The sequence below is a fragment of the Bufo bufo genome, chromosome 1 (genome assembly GCF_905171765.1).
Source record: "Bufo bufo chromosome 1, aBufBuf1.1, whole genome shotgun sequence".
NCBI classification, from domain to species: Eukaryota; Metazoa; Chordata; class Amphibia; order Anura; family Bufonidae; genus Bufo; species Bufo bufo.
In genome coordinates, this window is record NC_053389.1 from 542602463 (window position 1) to 542628150 (window position 25688).

General features: G+C 42.7%; 1 protein-coding gene across 2 annotated transcripts in view; it reads right to left on the reverse strand.

The window, feature by feature from the left end:
- TBC1D22A (TBC1 domain family member 22A) overlaps window positions 1–25688 on the reverse strand; it is a 741029-nt gene that overhangs the window by 634788 nt on the left and 80553 nt on the right. For both annotated transcript variants that reach the window (XM_040412231.1, XM_040412223.1), the window contains one exon: window positions 17800–17970. In XM_040412231.1, the coding sequence (XP_040268165.1) occupies window positions 17800–17970 (171 nt within the window). The remainder of the gene's footprint in view (window positions 1–17799; window positions 17971–25688) is intronic.

Here is a 25688-nt window from a genome sequence, read left to right on the forward strand (position 1 = left end):
TCATTGGTGGCGCAGTGCACCCGCCCCCCTCCCCCCCAGTATTCAAATCATTGGTGGCAGTGGCCACAGAGTCCCCTCACCTCCTCTCATTGGTGGTGCAGTGGCAGCTTCTGATCGGAGCCCTAGCAGTGTAATCCTGGGGCTCCGATCAGTTACCATGGCAGCCAGGACGCTACTGAAGCCCTGGCTGCCATAGTCCGCTCCCTGCTGCTGTGTGCACAGAGCACAGAGCAGCAGGGAGAGTTTAAAGTCCTATAGGACAAGGGATGAAAAAATCCCAGGTTCTAGCCCCTAAGGGGGGAAATAGTTATTAAATAAAGAGTAAAAAAAAAAAAAACTAATATTAAGTATAAATTACATATAAAATATATTAACAATAAATAAATAAACATATGACATATTGCCACGTCCGAAAAGTCCAAACTATTAAAATAGAAAAAAAAATATATGCGGTGAACGCCGGAGCAGAAAAAAAAAATGCGGGATTCGCCATTTTTTAAAACTGTGGAATGCACGTGGCTTTTTTGGTTTATTTTTTTTGCGTGGTATCAAATAGTACAGGAGTGTCGCAATACTTTTTTATGGTATCGAAATCTAATAAAAAATTTGGTATCGCAACAACTCTAGTAGTGACGTCACTGGGCCAGCGGTAAACAGTGAGAAGGCCGCGGCGCTGCTGGAGCGCCACTGCCTTCTCAAACAGCTGATTGGCGGGGGTCCCGGGTCATCAGTTTAAACAAACTGCAGAACCCCTTTAACTTTTATTCTGTCTTTACTTTGAAATTGTAAGTGTGGGGTCTTGAATTCAGGACCTTCTGTATTTAGAGGCACATTTTCTAATGCTCCTGACTAGCACATCCAGCTCAGCATTCTACAGTAATGGGGTTTACCAATTCATAAAGAGGCTGATCTGGCATTCTGCAGTCTAGAAAAGCTGGGTAACAGCCTTTGTAGGCAGTGATGGGTGCATATTGGTTTTATATTAGTATACACAATGTCACCCTGATCTATCAGCTATCATATGGTAACAGGACAACATAACCTGTTGTCACCAATGCAGCTCTACGGTCTGGTCACCCAGCTTTTCTAGAAACCTGAATGGCAAGTTGGTCTAGGTATATAAAGGGGTTTATCACTTCATAACTAGGCAAATTTGTAGTTCAGCAGTGTGGGAAAGCTGGGTAACAACCTCTGCAGAAATCTGATGGAGGCAATACTTGGTATATATATGAGGGGTGTTCAATAAGTTAGCTACCTGAATATGAAAACAAAATTTCGGAGAAAACTGAACTTGATACTTTTCAATGTAATCCCCCTTGACTTCAACACACTTATTACACTTTGCCTCCAGTGATTTGGATGCCCTCAGAATGGAAGAAGACTTCTTGCTGCTGCAGTAACCCTATTACTGCCTATTTGACTGAATTATCAGGAAATCATTGCCCCCACAGAACTTTCTTCAGGTTCCAAATGAGAAAGTAATGACTGGGAGCCAGGTCTGGACTGTATGGTTAAGCTCTATGAAGCCGCATTCCCAGATAGCAGCTTGTGATTTGCATACCTTATGAGCTGGCGCACTGTGGTGAAGCAGCAACACACCTGAGGACTACTTTTGAAGGCGTTTCTCTTAGATAGCCTCACATAATGCCTTCATTGTTGAGGCATAGGTGTCTCCAGTAATTGTTTTCTTGTGTGGCATGAATTCTAGTAATAAATCGCCTTCTGCATCCCAAGAAAATGTTGCCATGATCTTTCCAGCTGACTGTTCCATAATAATTCTTTAGAGGTGGTTGACCCCTTGTACTTCCATTGCATGGCCTCCTCTAACAGCTGATCGGCGTGGGTCCTGGTTGGCAGACTCCTACTGATCTGATATTGATGACCTATCCTAAGGATAGGTCACCTACATTAATTCCTTGATGAACCCCTTTAACATCTAATATTTTCCTCTTCCCATGATCCCTGGCACTTTAGCAGAACACACTAACATACTCATATCTATTAGCTAACCAGCGGCATGAATATACAGTATATTTCACTTTGTATTTCCAGAGTCACATGGATAGAAAAAGAAATTCTGTTTATTCCATTTTTAGCAGAAAATGACAAGCGTGGCGGAAAACATTTACCATGTGCTAAAGCAATAAAGGTTTAAACCACTTAGGAGAACATCAAAACCCTACGATCACCAACAGAAGACAGCGGTTCTCAGTCCACCTTATCCCTGAGCACACAAATGTTTAAACTAGGACTCTTCACACAAAGTAACAAAGCCTTTGAATGCTGGCTACAAGCTAAAACTGCTGCAAAGCCTCTAACGATGCCAAGTCTTATCAAAGCACCTTAACTAATCTTCTCAACCTGTTCCGCTATAGCCTAAAGGGCTAGAAATCACTGCATTTAGTAACAGTATAAAAATAGACAATTCTGTGGTTGTGTGTCCAACTGCATTAGCCAGTTCCAACAGTATAGTTCATTAAAGCAAGGGACAAGGAGCAATTAAATACTACTATTTAATTTTACAGGACACGACACAACTGATGGAAATATGCTCACGCACCACGTGCACTTAGAAGACCACGTGTGACAAGGATGCCTTGTCAAAAAATGTATGGTTTTTAAAACATCTAACAGGCTTAGCACTTTCTATTAAGGCTTATAGGGGCGGTCTAAAGCATCACATATAGATTACTTCATCCAGCCTAATTGCTACATGTCTAGGCAATAAATATTTGAGGACGAGATTTCTTAAGACATATGTCAGGCTCCATTTGATGCCTTCACGAAAAGCATCTGACTGTAACTGTTAACTCCCCTGTGACTTTTCCAACATGACACATAGCATCACATAGAAGAGTTTCTAGCAGCGGTGGGTGAACGCAGAGCCACACTACTTGTATCCTAGGAACATTAATTAGTTTTACTTAAATTATCTCATTTTTAACATATCAGTGCGGTCATTTTTAATGTCCATCAGAACAAGCTAATTTATGGTTTCTGACAGCACACGCGGTAAGTCTGTCTCCGTTGCCTAATCTGCGTTACTTAATTAGTAATACAGAATTAATTCTGACACCTTCAAAAATGGGAAACAGTAAGACCATCGGTAGGTCATATTAATGTATTCACATCTGGAATATTCAGCTTAGTATTTCACACTAATTTGATTTTTAAAGGAAATTGTTCTCTTGATTAGCATTTGTACCCTCTACAACCTTTGCTTGCTAATATTAGTCTGAGTCCCACCTCCGTTTTCTCTGGCCTTTCTCTTGGTTTAAAAGTTTTCAGCCCAATAATCACAACTTCCAGGAAAGCATCTCACAATTACAGGCATTTAGTATGCACCATTCAAGTATGGATGACAGATTGTGAGCTAGACGCAGACAAACTCTCTTTTTTTAGTTGGTTAAAGGGGTTATCCCATCTTTTGATGTCTGCTTAAGGGTCCATTCACAAGTCCGTTGTTTCTTTCCTGATCTGTTCCGTTTTTTGCGGAACAGAATAGGACCAGTTCTGTACCCATTCATTTTCAATGGGTCCTGAAAAAAAAAAATCTGACATTGAGCTGTCAGATTTTTTTCAGGACCCATTGAAAATGAATGGGTACAGAACTGGTCCAGATCTGTTCCGCAAAAGACGGAACAGATCAGGAAAGAAACAACGGACGTGTGAATGGACCCTTATTGTGTAGTTTTTGACACAAGCATCAACTTACCCAATAGAAGTTATTACCAATTCGTCCTCCCTTCTTATATATTTGACATTCTTTTTAAGCATTGTTTACAGCTGGTTGTTATTGGTTACGGCCACCCCAGCGACATCATAGTATTGGCCGCACTTGCGAGCTATATCCTCTTGTTTTTTTTCCCCACAATAATGCCTCTTGTACATCGTCTTATTATCTTTTAGGAGACACCTATGTCATTTCCTGTCAAAAAATTACTTGTTGGTTGAAAAAAAGTAACTTTAAGTCAAAATTTGCCAGGGGTATGAATAATTATGGGCAGCACTGTATGTGTGGACAGCACAAAAGACATGAAAGATTGAAAAACGGGAAGAATATCAACAAAGGCTTGATCAGTAAGAGCCATATCGACATCTTACAAACAAACTGGTCAACAGTAACCAGAAAGTGGCCAACTCATTTAAAGAGGACCTTTCACCGATTCTTACCCTATGAACTAAGTATAAAGACATGTGGAGCGGCGCCCGGGGATCTCTCTGCACTTACTATTATCCCCGGGCGCCGCTCCGTTCTCCTGCTATGCCCTCCGGTATCTCCGTTCCCTAAGTTATGGTAGGCGGAGTCTGCCCTAGCGCTGGCCAATCGCATTGCAGAGCTCACAGCCTGGGAGAAAATAACCTCCCAGGCTGTGAGCTCTGCGCTGCGATTGGCCAGCGCTAGGGCAGACTCCGCCTACCATAACTTAGGGACTGGTATCTCCGCCTACTATAACTTAGTGAGCGGAGACACCGGAGGGCATAGCGGGAAAACGGAGCGGCGCCCGGGGATAATAGTAAGTGCAGTGAGATCCCCGGGCGCCGCTCCACATATCTGTATAGTTAGTTCATAGGGTAAGAATCGGTGAAAGGTCCTCTTTAAACTGTTACTGTCCTAAAAGTGTGGAATGCGTATAAAACAGAAAAAAAAAACTGGTGGAACTGCATATTAACCCCTTAAGGACTTAAGACGTACTGGTACGCCCTGATGTCCTGGTTCTTAAGGACACAGGGCGTACGGGTACGTCCTGTGTATTTCCGATCACCGCCGCCCGGCGGGCGGTGATCGGAACCCGGTGCCTGCTCAAATCATTGAGCAGGCACCTTGTCTAAATGCGGTTTGCGGCTTTATCTGCGTTTTTCAGCTGCTGGCAGCGGTGCCATCGGGTCCCCATGCGGCTGTAGGGGGGACCCGATGGCATGGAAGACAGCGCGATGCCTAAGGAAGGCATCGCGCTGCCTTCCGGTGACGAGCCTGTGAGATCCAGCCCCCTGGATCTCACAGGCCGGAAGCTGTATGAGTAATACACACAGTATTACTCATACAGCCAATGCATTCCAATACAGAAGTATTGGAATGCATTGTAAAGGATTAGACCCCCAAAAGTTAAAAAATAAAGTTTTCCACCAAAAAAATTAAAAGTTTCAAGTAAAAATAAACAAAAATGTAATTTTCCCCAAATAAAGTAGAAAAAAAAAATTGGTAAAAAATAGGCGGGGGGGGGGGGGGGAATGGGGGGGGGAGTATACATATTAGGTATCGCCAGGTCCGTATCAACCGGCTCTATAAACATATCACATGACTTAACCCCTCAGGTGAACACCGTAAAAAAGTTAAAAAATAAAAACTGTGCTAAATAAACAATTTTTTTGTCACCTTACATCACAAAAAGTACAACAGCAAGCGATCAAAAAGGCGTTTGCCCACCAAAATAGTACCAATCTAACCGTCAACTCATCCCACAAAAAATGAGCCCCGACCTTAGACAATCGCCCAAAAAATAAAAAAACTATGGCTCAGAATATGGAGACACTAAAGCATCATTTTTTTTGTTTTAAAAAAGCCGTTATTGTGTAAAACCTACATAAATAAAAACAATGCATACATATTAGGTATCGCCGTGTCCGTATCGACCGGCTCTATAAAAATATCACATGACCTAACCCCTCAGACCTAACCCCTCAGATAGACACCTTAAAAAATATGTAAAATAAAAACTGTGCTAAATAAACCATTTTTTGTCACCTTACATCACAAAAAGTGTAATAGCAAGCGATTAAAAAGTCACACGCACCCCAAAATAGTGCCAATCAAACCGTCATCTCATCCCGCAAAAGTCATACCCTACCCAAGGTAATCGCCCAAAAACTGAAAATATTATGGCTCTCAGACTATGGAAACACTAAAACATGATATTGTTTTGCTTCAAAAATGAAATCATTGTGTAAAACTTACATAAATAAAAAAAAAGTATACATATTAGGTATCGCCGCATCCGTGACAACCTGGTCTATAAAAATATCACATGATCTAACCTGTGTCAGATGAATGTTGTAAATAACAAAAAATAAAAACGGTGCCAAAACAGCTATTTCTTGTTACCTTGCCTCACAAAAAGTGTAATATAGCGCAACCAAAAATCATATGTACCCTAAACTAGTGCCAACAATACTGCCACTCTATCCCGTAGTTTCTAAAATGGGGTCACTTTTATGGAGTTTCTACTCTAGGAGTGCATCAGGGGGGCTTTAAATGGGACATGGTGTCAAAAAAACCAGACCAGCAAAATCTGCCTTCCAAAAACCGTATGGCATTCCTTTCCTTCTGCGCCCTGCCGTGTGCCCGTACAGCGGTTTACGACCACATATGGGGTGTTTCTGTAAACTACAGAATCAGGGCCATAAATATTGTTTGGTTTGGCTGTTAACCCTTGCTTTGTAACTGGAAAAAAATTATTAAAATGGAAAATCTGCCAAAAAAGTGAAATTTTGAAATTGTATCTCTATTTTCCATTAATTCTTGAGGAACACCTAAAGGGTTAACAAAGTTTGTAAAATCAGTTTTGAATACCTTGAGGGGTATAGTTTATAGAATGGGGTCATTTTTGGGTGGTTTTTATTATGTAAGCCTTGCAAAGTGACTTCAGACCTGGATTTGCTTCTAAACTTCTAAGCCTTGTAACATCCCCCCAAAATAAAATATCATTCCCAAAATGATCCAAACATGAAGTACACATATGGGTAATGTAAAGTAATAACTATTTTTGGAGGTATTACTATGTATTATAGAAGTAGAGAAATTAAAACTTGGAAATTTGCATTTTTTTAAAAGTTTTTGGTAAATTTTGTGTTTTTTTATAAATAAAAATGAGGTTTTTTTTACTTCATTTTACCAGTGTCATGAAGTACATAATATGTGACGAAAAAATCTTAGAATGGCCTGGATAAGGCAAAGCGTTTTAAAGTTATCAGCACTTAAAGTGACACTGGTCAGATTTGCAAAAAATGGCCAAGTCCTTAAGGTGAAATAGGGCTGAGTCCTTAACCCCTTAGGGACGCATGACGTATCGGTACGGCATGTTTCCCGAGTCCTTAAGGACCCATGACGTACCGGTACGTCATGTGTTGTTCCGATCACTGCCGTGCGGCTGGCAGTGATCGGAACCCGGTGCCTGCTCAAATCATTGAGCAGGCACCTCGGCTAAATGCGCGGGGGGGTCCCGTGACCCCCCCATGTCGGCGATCGCAACAAACCGCAGGTCAATTCAGACCTGCGGTTTGTTGCGCTTTCTGCAGTTTCTGATCGCTGCGGTCCCTGACCGCGGCGATCAGAAACTTTAGTGTGGCAAAAATATATATTTATCACCCCCCCTGCACCTCTGAATGATTTTAGCCCGGTGGGAGGTGCAGGGGGGGGGTTGCGGGCGGTGGGGGCGGTGCGGGAGGCGGGCGGTGCGGCAGGCGGGATCGCGATCCCCCGCCCGCCTACCATTGAATAATCGTTGGTGTACAGTGGATATACCAGGGTGCCAGCACATTGCTGGCACCCTGGTATAAACGGCTGACATCGGTGATGCGATGTCAGCCGCTTAACCCTTTCCATACAGTGGTCCGTACGGACCGCTGTATGGAAAAGGTTAACAGCTCAGGGAGCTCCCTCCCTCTCCGATCGGGGGGCTGCTGTGCCTTTGCAGCCCCCCGATGGAGAGGGAGAGAGCCCCCAGACAGCCCCCCGCAGCCCCGTGCTCAACCTTCCCCGTCTGCGAAGTTCTGAGCAGACGGGGAAGGTTCCCATGGCAACAGGACGCCTGCTCAGGCGTCCTGCTGTCCATGGTGCTGAACAGATCTGTGCTGAAGGCAGAGATCTGTTCAGTGTAAGTAAAATACAGTGCAGTACCCTATATAGAGTACAGTACTGTATTATACAGACATCAGACCCACTGGATCTTCAAGAACCAAGTGGGTCTGGGTAAAAAAAAAAAGTAAAAAAAGTGAAAAAAAAAGTAAAAATCAAAAAACACATTTATCACCGATTAAAAATGAAAAAAATTAAATTCCCTACACATGTTTGGTATCGCCGCGTCCGTAACGACCTGATCTATAAAACGGTCATGTTACTTTACCCGAACGGTGAACGCCATAAAAATAAAAAATAAAAAACTATGATGAAATTGAAATTTTGCCCACCTTACTTCCCAAAAAAAGGTAATAAAAGTGATCAAAAAAGTCGCATGTACGCCAAAATTGTAACAATCAAATCGTCATCTCATCCCGCAAAAAATGAGACCCTACTTAAGATAATCGCCCAAAAACTGAAAAAATTATGGCTCTTAGACTATGGAAACACTAAAACATGATTTTTTTGGTTTCAAAAATGAAATCATTGTGTAGAACTTACATAAATTAAAAAAAAGTATACATATTAGGTATCGCCGCGTCCGTATCGACCGGCTCTATAAAAATATCACATGACCTAACCCCTCAGATGACCACCGTAAAAAAAAAAAAAAAAAAGGTGTAAAAAAAGCAATTTTTTGTCATCTTACATCACAAAAAGTGTAATAGCAAGCGATCAAAAAGTCATATGCACCCCAAAATAGTGCAAATCAAACCATCATCTCATCCCGCAAAAAATGAGACCCTACTTAAGATAATCGCCCAAAAACTGAAAAAACGATGGCTCTTAGACTATGGAGACACAAAAACTTTTTTTTTGTTTTAAAAATGAAATCATTGGGTAAAACTTACATAAATTAAAAAAATTGTATACATATTAGGTATCGCCGCGTCCATGACAACCTGCTCTATGAAATTACCACATGATCTAACCTGTCAGATGAATTTTGTAAATAACAAAAAAAAAAAAACGGTGCCAAAAAAGCTAATTCTTGTTACCTTGCCGCACAAAAAGTGTAATATAGAGCGACCAAAAATCATATGTACCCTAAACTAGTACCAACAATACTGCCACCCTCTCCCGTAGTTTCTAAAATGGGGTCACTTTTCTGGAGTTTCTACTCTAGGGGTGCATCAGGGGGGCTTCAAATGGGACAAAAACAGTCCAGCAAAACCTGCCTTCCAAAAACCGTATGGCATTCCTTTCCTTCTGCGCCCTGCCGTGTGCCCGTACAGCGGTTTACGACCACATATGGGGTGTTTCTGTAAACTACAGAATCAGGGCCAGAAATAATGAGTTTTGTTTGGCTGTTAACCCTTGCTTTGTAACTGGAAAAAAAAATATTAAAATGGAAAATCTGCCAAAAAAGTGAAATTTTGAAATTGTATCTCTATTTTCCATTAAATCTTGTGCAACACCTAAAGGGTTAACAAAGTTTGTAAAATCAGTTTTGAATACCTTGAGGGGTGTAGTTTCTTAGATGGGGTCACTTTTATGGAGTTTCTACTCTAGGGGTGCATCAGGGGGCTTCAAATGGGACATGGTGTCAAAAAACCAGTCCAGCAAAATCTGTCTTCCAAAAACCAAACGGCGCACCTTTCACTGTACGCCCCGCTGTGTGGCCGTACAGTAGTTTACGGCCACATATGGGGTGTTTCTGTAAACGGCAGAGTCAGGGCAATAAAGATACAGTCTTGTTTGGCTGTTAACCCTTGCTTTGTTAGTGGAAAAAATTGGTTAAAATGGAAAATTAGGCAAAAAAATGAAATTCTCAAATTTCATCCCCATTTGCCAATAACTCTTGTGCAACACCTAAAGGGTTAACGAAGTTTGTAAAATCAGTTTTGAATACCTTGAGGGGTGTAGTTTCTTAGATGGGGTCATTTTTGGGTGGTTTCTATTATGTAAGCCTCGCAAAGTGACTTCAGACCTGAACTGGTCCCTAAAAATTGAGTTTTTGTAAATTTCTGAAAAATTTCAAGATTTGCTTCTAAACTTCTAAGCCTTATAACATCCCCAAAAAATAAAATATCATTCCCAAAACAATTCAAACATGAAGTAGACATATGGGGAATGTAAAGTCATCACAATTTTTGGGGGTATTACTATGTATTACAGAAGTAGAGAAACTGAAACTTTGAAATTTGCAAATTTTTCAAATTTTTTGGTAAATTAGGTATTATTTTGAGCAAAAAAAAAAATTTTTTTGACTTCATTTTACCAGTGTCATGAAGTACAATATGTGACGAAAAAACAATCTCAGAACGGCCTGGATAAGTCAAAGCGTTTTAAAGTTATCAGCACTTAAAGTGACACTGGTCAGATTTGCAAAAAATGGCCAAGTCCTTAAGGTGAAATAGGGCTGAGTCCTTAAGGGGTTAAAAAAATAAAATAAAAAATAAAGGATGAATGGTTATTTCAAGCAGAATATATGTATTTATTCAATGATGCCTCTGCTGTTCCAAGGCTTAGAATGCCAGTGGTGGCCCTACTCAGCTACCGACATCTCTCTCTTCATGACTGCCCATAGATTGACAACTGTCGATAACTAAATAGAACCACCCACTGGACTCCTAAGCATAGAAAAAGCAGAGGCTTCAAGCAACAAGATATACAGTCCCACAAAATGTTATGTCAATCTGCTCAGCTTCTTCTGCTCTGTAACATGCTGCCTGCACATCACATACAATGCTTAACCTGACAAGTTCCCTTTAAGTCTAGAAACTATGCAACAGGTCCCTGTAAAATCGCTGCATAAGTGTGCACTTTCATTGTTCCCAGTTAAATTTAAAAAGTTTTTAAAAAAAATTACTGTAGAATAAAGAGGTTGTCCAAGTATAAAAAAAATATATATATATATTTCAGACTGTCCCTAAAGCATTCCATCTTTACATAAACTACGAAGGAGCATTTTACAGAGGCAAAGGAATTGTTACTTTCCAGCAAGTCTATTTTGCCATCTTGCATTCAGTTTTGAAATCGGGGATAGAAACCGCTAACATTTAGCTTACTCACAATACCCACATCCAAAAAAGTGAGTCAACTAGAAGCTCTCTTTAGTCATGATTTTGAGAGTGTATCTTGAAGCTTACATTTCACATATATCTCAATACAGTGAAAGCAAGATGTTCTTTCACATTTAAATGAGGATTCCCTGTAACAATTGAACTCATTAAGAGGCCTGACGGCTTTGCGCATTTCAAAAGGCCGGCATTTCTAATCTCATGTATATGCTATAGATTTTCATTCAAAGAATCAGAAAAAGAGAAGAAAACCCTTCAATCAGAAGGAATTTTAATGTCTAGAGCTTTCAAGAAGACTATAAATTTAAAATAAGGCAATTGAAGAAAGATTTGCTTTGAACAAGGTTCCTCAAAATATTTTATACACACGAAACTTAAAAACACTTTTTTTAACTATAATTTTTGGAAAAAATACTAAAGAGTTTCAAAAGTTACAAGAATTCTTAAAAATGTAAGCTTACAAAAATCATTTGATATTTATTTTCAACCATTTCAAACTTTGTTTTCCATGTCAGTAACCAGTAATATATTCATTAGGGGTTGTCCACCTTTTATTAAGAGACTTCACATCAAGAGCAGTGGTCCAACAATCCATACCCACGCTGATGAACTGTTTGGCTATAACTCCGGCACCGGTAGCAGAGAGCTCCATCTACTTTGTAGTAGACAGAGCTTGTCACTGTCACGCTTTTCCTATTAACTTCAATGAGCTCAGTCCACTATAAAGTAGATGCAACCTCCCAGAGCTGGAACTACTGCCAAACAGTTGAGCTGTTGGAAGGGGGGGGGGGGGGGGGGGGGGGGGAGATGCCGGACTTCCACCGATCAGCTGGCCATGACTTAATAAAAGGTGGACAACCCCATTAAGTTAAATAAGGCTAAAAAAAAAAAAAAAATACAGCATAGGTTTACTTCAATGAATTGTAATTCTACAAAATCCTTGGGATTCCAACAAGATTGTGTTGCATCTGGAGACAACTCAAATAGGTAGTGGCTTAGCAATATGTGTCACAGCCATCTTATCTGTAACTAGGTCCCTGATCATGAAATAACAAAAAGTAATTGGAAAGCAGTAGTGAATATTTTGTAATGTAATTATGGTAAAAATAGTAAACAGAAACAAGTACAATAAACATGAGCTTTTTGAGTAACAGAGCGGAAAAGAATAAGATTGAGGACCTCTACTTTTGAGGACTTACACTCCATGAAGAAAAGGAGACAAAGTGATGGTATGAATTGCCTATACAGTCGTGTAGTAGAGGCATTGTAGGTGGTAAACCTTTCAAGCTGGGAGAGAGTCTGATGGGTTGAGGTAGTGAACTCAAGCTTAACAGAGATGAAGATGTGAGAAGCAGAGAAGAACTTGCAAAGACCAGACATTACATGTGATGGGGTATCTGGAGACTAGGCTACATATGTATGAAAGGGAGACACAGCCTTGAATACTAGAGTCTTGAAGGATACCAACATAGAAAAATGAAAAGAGATAGCCTTTGAGTATCCCCAAGTGATATGTTACTACTGAAGCCACTCACTGGCTGCAGCGACATGCATGTCCATGTTCATGACCCAGCTGGAAAAAAACAAGCCAGTGACAAGAAAATTGAGAAACGGGAGCCAGCATGCAGGACTATAGCATGGGGGAGCAGGCTAATAGGAATCTTATAAGAGGCAATACAGGATAGCGATATTCCTTTAATGCTTAATATTCAAGGCAAACTAAGAAACAACTTGCAGCTCACGACATCCATAGAGAAAGTGTTCCTAGGGCATAGATCCTGCTTGACTTCAACACAGTCACAACTCTAAGAACAAGATTACCCAGCACTTGGGTAAAACCATATCCTTCTCTTTATTTGTAGAAAAATGAAATCACGGTAATGTGTTTTGAATGCATCATTCGTTCTTCACTACAGCATAGCTTAGGCTACTTTCACACTGGCGTTAATGGTTCCAGCAGAGAAACAGCCTGCCGGTGTCAACGTGCGGTGTGGGAGGGAGACCCCCACATCGAACACCATAGGGAAACGGGGATAACAACTAGGCCTGGATGCCGGGATAAGGACACCTCCTAATTCAACCCTAATCCTAGCCCTGACTCCTAAACGTATGAGCGAACACAGATGGTAAGAGAGCTCATACACAGGAACCTCGGACCCCGAGTTGCCATAATGATCCCTGAAATTAAGGTCAGGAACTAAAGACGACCTGTTTCTCCACAACACGGACGAACAGGGGTCTCCACAGGCCTAGCGGCAAAGATAGGGTAAGACAATGAACAGCAACTGGATCAGCAGGTAAGAACCCAGTGATACAACAAGCAGCACTTACCTGCCGCAGCAACAGGATGGAACCCAGACACCAAAAACTACCTGAACTGCCATGCGGACAGGATGCATTACGGCTCCAGGCAGAGCTTCTCACTGACTTGTGGTTCCCCCTCCGGGGAACCTAGGAGCCCTCTGTTCCTTCCCTGTCTGGTGAGTGTGGGAGTTAACTACCTGACTGGGTGTGGTTACTTTGTGCTATTTGGCTTGTGGCTGGTAGCATGGAGTTAGTTGTCCTCCAGCTTCTGTTGGGTATGTCAAACTAGGTGGCCCTCTCACTGGACAGATGGAATCTCCAGCACAGGAGCATAACTCCAGCACATACCAAGGCTGGAGTACAACTGACCCCAGCTCACAGCACCAGCATAAGTAGAGCCATGAGGCTACATCCAGAACACACCTAGATCCACACCTTAACCTCACACACACCAGACTGAGAAGGAACCAGGAGAAAGGAGCAAAGCACACAAATGCTGCATAAACAACACGTTGCCCCAGGCAACCAGCATGCATGGCTAACGTGTCACAGCAAACAACAAAACAGTGACACAACCGTGACAGCCGGATCTGTAACTACAGTGTACATCTGTGAGCTGCCTGAAGTCTGCCCAGACCCAATCACTATAATATGCCGAAAGGTGGCCGGATCCACGATGCTCCCCATTACAGTGAATGGGGCCGGGCGGAATTCAAGCAGCTCACAGATATACACTGTAGTTACAGATCCAGCAGGGGTAGTTATTCACCTGCCAGGACAGCCTGCAGGAACGAGTAAACGCCAGTGTGAAACTGGCATTAGTTATGACTAAGAATGCATGATTCATGATGCAATGCTTTTGAAATTAGTAATGTTACTGGGATCTACAGAAGTAGCAGGGTTAACACACAAACTCTTAACTCAAATTTCTTAACTCATCGTGTTATCTTGAAACAAAAGCCATTGAGAAGCAATTGAAGGTGTTTGCTTAACGCATTTAGTTTAGATAACACGTCTCATAAAGCATGTGAGTTAACTCTACTACATCTGTATGTAATTGTATCGTCATTCTTCTACAAATTAAGAGAATGATTTGGTTTTATCCAAGTGCTGGATTCTTGGATTCCTGAAAAACCCCTTTAAATCCACTTAGTAATTTTATGAAAACTAGGACATTTTTATATATCAGTTGTCATAATTTACAGAATTTAGTCCGTAAAGGGGTTATGCAGCCTGTTTGCATTGATGACCTATCCTCAGGATAGGTCATCAACATCTGATAGGCGGAGATCCGACACCTGACACCCGATGCCAATCAGCTGTTTGAAGGGGAGGTGCAACTTCCCATTCTTTACACTGCGCGACTCCTCATTCATTTGACTGGAGAGCAGACTTGCAATTACACTACGCCACCACTGCAAAAGACAACGCATAGTGTAATGAAAAGGAAGCAGAGCTTGCATGGAGTGCCTCCTTATCTTCAAGCAGCTGATTGGCAGGGGCGTCGAGTGTTGGATCCCCACCAATCAGATATTGATGACCTATCCTGAGGATAGGTCATCTATACAAACAGGCTGCACATCCTCTTTAAGGCGCCGCATTCTATTCAAAACAGCTGATGTGTGTTGGACGATATCAAAAATATTCCCACGATAACGATATTAAGAAAATTATCTCAATAACGATATATATCGCAATAAATGCCCATTTAGAAGAAAAAACACTTGGGGCCACAAGGAGACATTATACTGTATGGGGCAGCCACAAGGAGACGTTATACTGTATGGGGCAGCCACAAGGAGACGTTATACTGTATGGGGCAGCCACAAGGAGACGTTATACTGTATGGGGCAGCCACAAGGAGACGTTATACTGTATGGGGCAGCCACAAGGAGACGTTATACTGTATGGGGCAGCCACAAGGAGACGTTACACTGTATGGGGCAGCCACAAGGAGACGTTATACTGTATGGGGGGCAGCCACAAGGAGACGTTATACGGTATGGGGGCAGCCACAAGGAGACATTACACTGAATGGGGGCAGCCACAAGGAGACGTTATACTGTATGTGGGCTGCCACAAGGAGACGTTATACTGTATGGGGGCTGCCACAAGGAGACATTATACTGTATGGGGGCCACATGGAGACGTTACACTGTATGGGGCAGCCACAAGGAGACGTTACACTGTATGGGAACAGCCACAAAGAGACGTTATACTGTATGGAGGCAGCCAGGCAGCCACAAGGAGACGATAATTGTTATACTTTTATATGTAATTTTTCACCATTTCGGGTATCTGTAACTAGTCGATTGACTTCTAGTAACAACAAAAACATTACAGGGTTAATTCTGTACCAGAACAAGTGGTTTATAGTAGGGATGTCCCGATACCATTTTTTTTAGACCGAGTACCGATACTCTTATTTAAGTATCACTGATACCAATTATAAGAATTAAATAAATAACACATTTATTTTGTGACCACTGACCAACCAAAAGTCCAAAAAACAGCCCCCAGCCTCTGATCAGCCCCCCAGCCTCTGATCAGCCCCCATGCAGCCCCCCAGCCTCTGATCAGCCACCCAGCCTCTGATCAGCCTCTCATGTGCACCCCAGCCTCTCCCGCTTATCAGTCCCCTCTGGTAATTCAACCCCCCCCCAGTATTAATCATTGGTGGCAGTGGCCACAGAGTCCTGTCCCCCCCCCCCCCCATCATTGGTGGCAGTGGGCAGTTCCGACCGGAGTCCCAGCAGTGTAATGCTGGGGCTCCAATCGGTTACCATGGCAGCCAAGACGCTACTGAAGTCCTGGCTGCCATGGTATGTTAGTGAGCAGCATTCTACTCACGTGAGCTGTGGCCGCTCCTTCTTCTGTCTGTGCGGCGCATTGCTAATGCTTATAGCATTAGCAATGCGCTGCACAGACCTATGAGAAGAAGGAGCGCCCGGCGGCCACGGCGCACGTGAGTATAATGCTGCTCACTAACATACCAGAGCAGCCAGGACTTCAGTAGTGTCTTGGCTGCCATGGTAACCGATCGGAGCCCCAGCATTACACTGCTGGGACTCCGGTCGGAACTGCCCACTGCCACAAATGCAGAGACTGAAGAACATTCCCTGCACCCGACCTCTGACAGGACGCTGTGATCCGCGCAATTAACCCCTCAGGTGCCACACCTGAGGGGTTAATTGCGCGGATCACAGCGTCCTCTCAGAGGTCGGGTGCCGGGAATGCGAGTCACAGAATTTCTTCCCCAACGCCTAACTGCTAAGAGCGCCGCCGCAAGCGGCCAGCAGGTATCGGGGACATTTGCACGAGTACGAGTACTCTGTAAATGTCCAGTATCGGTTCATGCTGGGGCGGGCGGCCGCAGATTTAGAAGCGGTCAGCGCACATGACCGCTTCTATGAAGTCACAAAATACTGCGGTAATTAGGAAACAGCGATATCGCCATTTTTTTAATACTGCGGTATTTCGTGATACCGGTATATCGCCCAACCTTAGTTGGATCCCCACTGATCAGATGCTGAAGACCTATCCTGAGGTCATCAATATAATCAGGCTGCACAACCCCATTAACTGATTAAACAGGTGAATAACCAGTGAAATACTACACAGCACTCTAGCTAGTATTCTTAAGTATCACATTATTAGCTATTCTCTAAAAAATTGTAATTAGCTGAACGTGAACACAGGACATGGTAGGTCTGAAACCTACTGATAGATGACAGACTACAGAGAATCTATGTATGATTAAAATTCACCACCTCGCTTACTTTCTGCTTGAGCTAAATATATATATATAATATATAGCACCTTTGATAGGATGCCGAACTATGCACATGTGCTGGTTTCCACACATGAGATACAGCGGAGCCGTGCTATTGGCGATAGAGTGGAGGCGTGCTGCAGACGCAATCCTGGTTGCGAGGTTTGTTGACACTCTGTGGCACTTGTACTGCTAGTTAGAAGAAACGCCAGCTTTGGCCATAATTCACATGGACGCGCGGTATTGGTTGGCAATGTCATGTCTCTTGTTAACGCCTTCTCTTCCTGTCTACATGGTTGTATATTTTAATGATCTACACACTATTTATTATCACCACAATGATTAAGTTCACTGTTATTATGGATATATTATCATCACTTTTGTAAACATATTAGATGTAAAGTGGTTGGATATATTGTAACAGGTTTATTTTTATGCACAATGTGTAAGGGTATTTACATATGTAATTGATCACATGATACGGAGATGCTAATCAGGCACATGATTTGCATATGTTAATTGGTCACATGATTTTGTATTTGAATGTTCATTGGTCACCAGATTATTTGAGTGCTATTTAATGAAGGCACAAGCTTGTATACCTTTGCTTGAGAAAGGATCAGTTGTGAGCTGAAACGTTGCAATTGTTCCACATGGGTGAATAAAGACATCACGTTTTTTTCAAGTCTTGGAGTGCTGTCCGATTTTATATATATATATATATATATATATATATATATATATATATATATATATATCGTGGCTGAGTATTACATGCACATCTATTCACATGATGTACTTACCAAGGTCAGTGTTTGGTCCCGCAAGAAGCTGTTTAAACTTTTCTAGGCGGAAAGCTTCTCGTTCTGATAACCCAGCAGTGTTCAAGCAAACCTGGTCGGATGACTTGCCCATAGGTATTGCAGATGGCTGGTGAGGTTCGGATTGCTGTCTCTCCAAGGAATGTCTCTCACCTGCAACATGAAGTATGTATAGTTATGCTTGGATACTCAGTGGTGGACAAGTAGAAAGACAATGGTGTAAACAACATGGGGATCATGCCACTATTCAAGGCGTTATCACATAACAGACCTTTTAAAGTACAAAAACCCTAAATGAGTATTATGCACAAGGACCTTATATGAGGGCACAATGTATTAACAAAAGGACTAGAAATGCTCGTATCCAGAAAGGGAAACTTGTCTATAAAGTATTTTTGTAAGGCTACTCGACAAAACTTAAAGGAAATGTGTCATTGGAAAATGACTTATTAATTATGTTAAACATATTGGGGGTCATTTATTAGGACAGCGTTTTAGACGTCGGTCATAATAAACCTGTGCACTGCCGAAGTTATGAAGAGGCATCGACCTTAAATTTAAACCATTTTCTACGCCTAAAACAGGCGTAAAAAAATTATAAATGAGATGGGCCTGCCAGCTCGTCTCCCCCCCCCCCCCCCCCCCCCCACACACACACACACACCACGCCCCCTTTTTAGACCTGCCGTGAGCGGGGAAAAGTCGCAATTTGCAGTGCAAATAACCTTTGTGCCACAATCTGCACCAGAAATATGCCAAAAATAGGCAAATTTCTGTTAGTAATTGACCCCCATATTTCTTGGTATGGATCACTTTTCAGTAGCAGGGCTGCAGACTAAAAAAAAAATATCAAGGAGCCATTGGCTCATAACCTGAAAAATTTAGGAGCCAAATTTTAAATACATATAATTACGGTATAATAAAAAAAATAAAACACACGCATCTTACCTAGGGTTGTCACAATACCAAAATTTTGACTCGATTTCGATACCATAAAAAAAGTATTGGAATACTCGATACCACGTTAAAAAAATAAAACACCAAAAACCTGTGTGCATTCAATATTTTATGGAACGTCTGGACCATAATAGAACAGTCCTAACCTAATTTTTGTCGGGACAAGGTGACTAAAAAATGGCAAATTGCAAGTTTTTGTTGGGGTTTTTTTTTCCCCTGTTACGGCGTTCACCGCATAGGAGATATTTTTACATATTTTAATAGCTCGCACTTTTTCGGGCGTGGCGATATGTAATATGTTTATTATTGTTTAGATATTTTATATGTAAAATTGGGCAAAGGGTGATTTAAACTTAATATTTTGGTGTTTGTTTGTTTTTTAACCTTTTACTTTTTATTTAATAACAATTTTGCCCCTTAGGGGCTAGAACCTGGGATCTTTCATCCCTTGTCCTATTCACCCTGATACAGCTAATAGGGTGAATAGGACCTCACACTCTCCCTGCTGCCCTGTGCCCTGTGCTTTGTGCACACAGCAGCAGGGAGCAGACTATGGCAGCCAGGGCTTCAGTAGCGTCCTGGCTGCCATGGTAACCGGATTACACTGCTGGGGCTCCGATCGGAACTGCCACTGCCACCAATCATTATAATACTTGGGGGGGTTGGGGGCGCACTGCGCCACCAATGATTTTACTTTATAATAATGAATATATAGTTTATGCTTAATACAAACGCAGGCTGCGCTGCGGGTGCCGGCCATATCCCATACCTGGCACCCAGCCTCTATGACTGCGCGCTGCGATCCGCCGCTATTAACCCCTCAGGTGCTTCACCCGCAGCGCAGCCTGCGTTTGTATTAGATATAAACTAGATTCATTGGTGGTGCAGTGGCCACAGCCCCTCCCCTCCTCCTCGCTATCAGCCCATTGGTGGCAGCGGTACAGGGGGGAGGGACTGCCTCCTTCTCCCCTGTGCTGTTGAGAAGAACATGGCATGCACTGACAGCAGAGTGTCCAATGTCAGTTTGTGAAAGCGGCAGAGCAGCGGCGGGTCAAGGCGCAAATGGCGACAAGACTACAAAGTCTATTCTAAACTTTGGGGGTCCCACTTCCTATTTTGCTTCTAGTTGGCACTTGCCACTTACATTTACCGAATGAGAAGCGCAGCGCGGTGCTGGGCATGGGGAGAAGGTGGAAAGTGTACACTCTACTGTAGCTGACCCTTTATGGGAGCGCTGAAGGACAATATGTCTGGCTCTCATGAAGTCATTGTGGCACCAAAAGGTTAACACTCAGTGCCACAGTGGCTCTTTATTTATTCAGGTAGATGCATACTGACCAATAGCCTACAAGAGCTTAACTTCACTATGTAGTCCGACCTAGGAGACTTTGTAACATGTGCCCAAATAAAAAATAAAAATAAAATACATGACAACCTTTCCAAATTCTACACAACTGTATAACTCGGCATGACCCCCTTCCAGCTGCTGCAGGCCCCCATATGACCTGGTCGTGTGACATTTGCGGCCAATCACTAGTAGTCGAGGTTACAAGGAGTTGGTAAGTCGGCTTCTTTTTAGGATGTTATTCATATATCTGTATAAGCGTGTTAACAGTAGCAAACTTGCAGCTCTAGCTCCTACACACTTTTGCTTTATTTGCAGAGATGCAAATCCCTTGTCCTGGCCCTGATGACAATTATGTGAGGCCTCCTCATGGTGCCCATGGCCACAAATGAGGATATGGCAAGTTGACCACTAAACCGTTCACAACAACCCCTTTCCAAATGCCACATTAGTGCCTAGGATCACCAAGAAGTCTACTACTTAAAAAGGGTGTCTTCATGAGACAACCCCTTCAACAACACAATTGCAGTAAATCTATCGTTGAGAAGCTAATCAAAAAGGACAATCCTTTCGTCCTTTCTTTTCAAAACATTCTGAAGATTGTCTTGCCCATAAAAATGATCAAATTGAAATGCTATGCCACAGTGTATAGATCGAGGATCAGCAGCCTCTGGCACTCCAGGTGTGGTAAAACTACGACTTTCAGCATGCACATTTGTTTGTCTTGTCAGAACTCCTATAGAAGTGAATGGGGCATGTTGGGAGTTGCAGTTTAACCACAACTGGAGCGCCTGAGGTTGCTGACTATAGAGCCTTTTACAGACCGAGTGCCCAAACAGCCACCCAAAACCCACTTATTTATTGCAAAGTGCCAACACGGCAATGTAACCTGAATACTACAGTCTAATATAGTACATCTTCCATGTACTTTATCACTTAGCTCTGCAGGAAGGCTATTCCATGCATCCACTACTGTCTCAGTAAAGTACCGTATTTTTCGCCCTATAAGACGCACCGGCCCATAAGATGCACCTAGGATTTTGAGGAGGAAAATAAGACATTTTTAACCAAAAGGTGTGCTTTTGGTGGGTTTTGAACCAATGGTGGTCTGTTGATGACACTATTATGGGAGATCTGTGAATGACGCACTGTTATGGGGGTCTGTGGCTGACACTATTATGGGGATCTGTGGATAGCACTGTTATGGGGGCATCTGTGGATGGCATGACACTGCTATGGGGGGGCTCTGTGGATGGCACTGTTAGGGAGGCGATCTGTGGATGGCACTGTTATGGGAGCATCTGTGGATGGCATGACGCTGCTTTGGGAGGGGGATCTGTGGATGGCAATGTTGGGGGGGGGGGGATCTGTGGATGGCACTGTGCCGCCTGCTTCATTCATAAAGTGGGAGGAGCAGGCCCGTGACGTAGTGAGTTACGCTACAGCCGTCCGCCCTCCAGCACGGCCCCCTGCCTGCTACGGAAGTTATTAAGTACAGTAGTACAGGCTGCTGAAATGAAGATTAATTATATTGTTAAACAATGCCTACACTTTGATAAGATTACTACAGTGAACGGGGCCCGGTGCAATAGAATACAGTGACTGCATTGGGCCACTCTGCCATTCCTAAACCAGATGCTGGCCCCCAGCCCCTCCTCCCTCCCTGCTGATACACCCTCCAGCCGCATTGTGCAGCATGCGGTCGGCGGTGTATTAATGTAAACTGCAGCATTCGCCCCATAAGATGCACTGCCATTTCCCCCCCACTTTTTGGAGGGTGGGGGGGGGGAGGAGTGTGTCTTATAGGGCAAAAAATACGGTAATACTTCCTGATATTACTTTTAAACCTTTGCTCCTCTAATTTAAAACTATGTCCTCTTGTAGCAGTTTTTCTTCTTTTAAATATGCTTTCCACTTTTACGTTGTCGATTCCCTTTATGTATTTAAAAGTTTCTATCATATCCCCCCTGTCTCGTCTTTCTTCCAAGCTATACATGTTAAGGTCCTTTAACCTTTCCTGGTAAGTTTTGCAATCCATGTACTAGTTTGGAGAGAGTTCAGAGAAGAGCTACTAAAGTATCAATATCCTTCTGGAGATATGGTCTCCAGTACTGAGCACAATACTCCAAATGAGGTCTCACTAGTGCTCTGTAGAGCGGCATGAGCACCTCCCTCTTTCTACTGGTAATTCCTCTCCCTATACACCCAAGCATTCTGCTAGCATTTCCTGCTGCTCTATGACATGGTCTGCCTACCTTTAAGTCTTCTGAAATAATGAACCCTAAATCCCTTTCCTCAGATACTGAGGTTAGGACTGTATCACTGATTTTATATTCTGTTCTTGGGTTTTTACGCCCCAGGTGCATTATCTTGCACTTATCAACATTACATTTTAGTTGCCAGATTTTTGACCATCCCTCTAGTTTTCCCAAATCCTTTTCCATTTGGTGTATCCCTCAAGGAACATCAACCCTGTTACAAATCTTTGTGTCATCAGCAAAAAGACACACCTTACCATCGAGGCCTTCTGCAATTTCGCTGATTAAGATATTAAACAATATGGGTCCCAGAACAGATCCCTGAGGTACCCCACTGGTAACAAGACCATGGTCTGAATATATTCCATTGACTACAACCCTCTGTTGCCTGTCCCTCAGCCACTGCCTAATCCATTTAACAATATGGGAGTCCAAGCACAAAGACTGCAATTTATTGATAAGCCTTCTATGTGGGACAGTATCAAAAGCCTTACTAAAGTCTAGATAAGCGATGTCTACTGCACCTCCGCCATCTATTATTTTAGTCACCCAATCAAATAAAAGATTAGTTTGACAGTTCATAGTGCGCCCTGCGCTGATTTATGGCAGCATATTGGTACACCATAGACTTTTTCCAGGGTGCCATAGGTTCACCACCACTGTTATAAAGTTAAAATTTGTCAACACAAGGCAAAAACCATCTCTCAAGAGAAAAATAAGACATGTAGCATAGCAAATCATTGAAAGGATAACTTGTAGCTATTAATTCACCTGTTTTATATGGATTTAAACGAACCAATAATTGTCCAGATTATCGGGAACAACTGTTCCTGTGAATATTTGTCTGGGGGTAAAGAACAGAACTGGATCGCACATCCACCATGCTATGCTTTGATCTAACTCGCTGCTCAGCGCCATTTTGAAGTGTACAGCCCCCCATACTGCATGCTGTACCAGAGGCATTAGTGTACATTTTGATCAAAAGGCTTAAGCCCACTCACCACGCCAAGGTCGCCTCTTTGAGTGGGACCTACTCTGAAAAAGGCGCAGCGACCATGCGGTGACGAGGCGGCACTTCCCTAGTAGGTGGCGGGACCCAGGGGTCAAACAGCACCTCTGCTGTCTGATTATGCCACCCATGGCACTGGGTCCCACCAACCCAGCGCCACAAAAACAAAGGCCACCACGCAGTACTGCACCATGTGAACAGTTGTCTAACACATGTCCATTACTATCAGAAGCTCCAGGTCAATGACCACTGTATGCAGACCAATGTGATTAAAACCACCTGTGCCGAATGGGACGAGTGCTGATACCAGTAATAAAGAAGAAAGATTCACATAATTGTCTGGGGGTAAAGAACAGAACTGGATCGCACATCCACAATGCTATGCTTTGATCTAACTCGCTACTCAGCGCTATATTAAAGTGTACAGCCCCCCATACTGCATGCTATACAAGAGGCATTAGTGTACATTTTGATCAAAAGGCTTAAGCCCACTCACCACGCCAAGGTCGCCTCTTTGAGTGGGACCTACTCTGAAAAAGGAGCCATCTAAATGTGTGTCAATCACCTGATGAACAAGTAAAACACGTTTTTTTCTTATGTTTTGAGATATTATGGGTCCTCTCATCAATATTTTTCTCTCTCAAGTTAGTTTACAGACCTTTTTAAAATATACTTTTTATTATATATACTTAAAATAAATGTCCCTTAGTGGTGGCTTGATGTCATACATAGAGTACAGGCCTCTAGCCGGCTGCTCTTATTGTATGATAGCATCCTCCACAGTTATGACATACAGACAATACAGAGTTACACAGTGTATAATGTGAATTGGAAGGTAAATGGTTGGTGTAGGAAATCTTTCCCTAATACACACTCTCTCTAACCTTTGCCCAGGGGTCGCCCCTGATGGTGGGGTTCCCTGTCCGCGTACCTTCCCTCCTTTCCCTATAACACCCTACCAGTGATAGTGTAGTATAAACATATAACATATAGACAATACTGCCACAACATGGATAATTGTTGTACAAAGCAATGCCCCAATGCGTTTCGCCCATTCAAGGGCTCCTCAGGGGGTCTCAGTTCCAATGATACAGAAAGCGTAATGACACCTGTTAAAGCGTTTATCCCAAGATATATACAATAACACTTTTTCCAGTGTCTAGGTAGATGTTACAATCACCATATATACATTATCCCATTCGTCGTCTCAAATAGGTATTGCAGTCGTCATAATAAAAAAAAAAAATTATAACCGACCTTGTCAGAGGAGGGCTGGGTATTGCGCTAGCTCCTATTTTGATGATGGGTGCTGCTACCTAGACACTGCAAAGTGTTATTGTATATATCTTGGGATAAACACTTTAACAGGTGTCATTGAACAAGTAAAACACTGCACCAATCATTGTTTCTTGGCAGTAGATCACGTGGTCTAAACAGCCAGGGGTGGGATTCAAATTATTAAAAGGGGTTCTCCGAGATTAACCTTTTTTTGCATTAAAAAAATCAAACCTGTGGAGGAAAGAGACGATTACTCTTACCGGTAATTGGATTTTCCAATAGCCTCCACAACGGCACTCCAGGAGGGTGTCCCCGCCTCCCCAGGACAGGAAACAACGTAGAAGCTCAAGTTTAAAAGGCCCCCTCCCCTTACCTGCTTCAGTTAATGAGATAGGACTCGGTTAGTTAGTTGGTTCAAACTGTATTGATATAATGACAACATAACATGAGTAACATAACATTCCACATAATTTATACCATTTGGGTAGGGAATCCAGTGCCGTTGTGGAGGCTATTGGAAAATCCAATTACCGGTAAGAGTAATCGTCTTTTCCCCGGCGCCTCCACAACGGCACTCCAGGAGGATTAATAGGGAAATAAACTCTAGGGTAGGACTACTGCGGATAAACTTTTCTGCCATATGATAACTCATGACTTCTGAGTATATCTAACTTATAATGTTTAAAGAAAGTATTTGGATTTTTCCATGTAGCTGCTGTACATATATTTGTTCTACTGAGGCCGAGGCGTTTTCCGCCCATGAGGCCGACACAGCTCTGGTAGAGCGTGCTTTTATCCCTTCAGGAGGGGTCAAGTTCTTCTGTAGATAGCAAAATTCAATGGTGTTCCGGATCCATCTGGATATAGTGCCTTTGCTTGCCGCTGATCCCTTGCACTGGCCTTGATATTGAAGGAGGAGATGGTCCGACTTTCTGAATGTCGCTGAGATTTCCAGGTACGTTAGTAGACATCTCCTGACATCCAGGTTATGGAATTTCCTCTCCAGGTCAGAAGTTGGATTCTC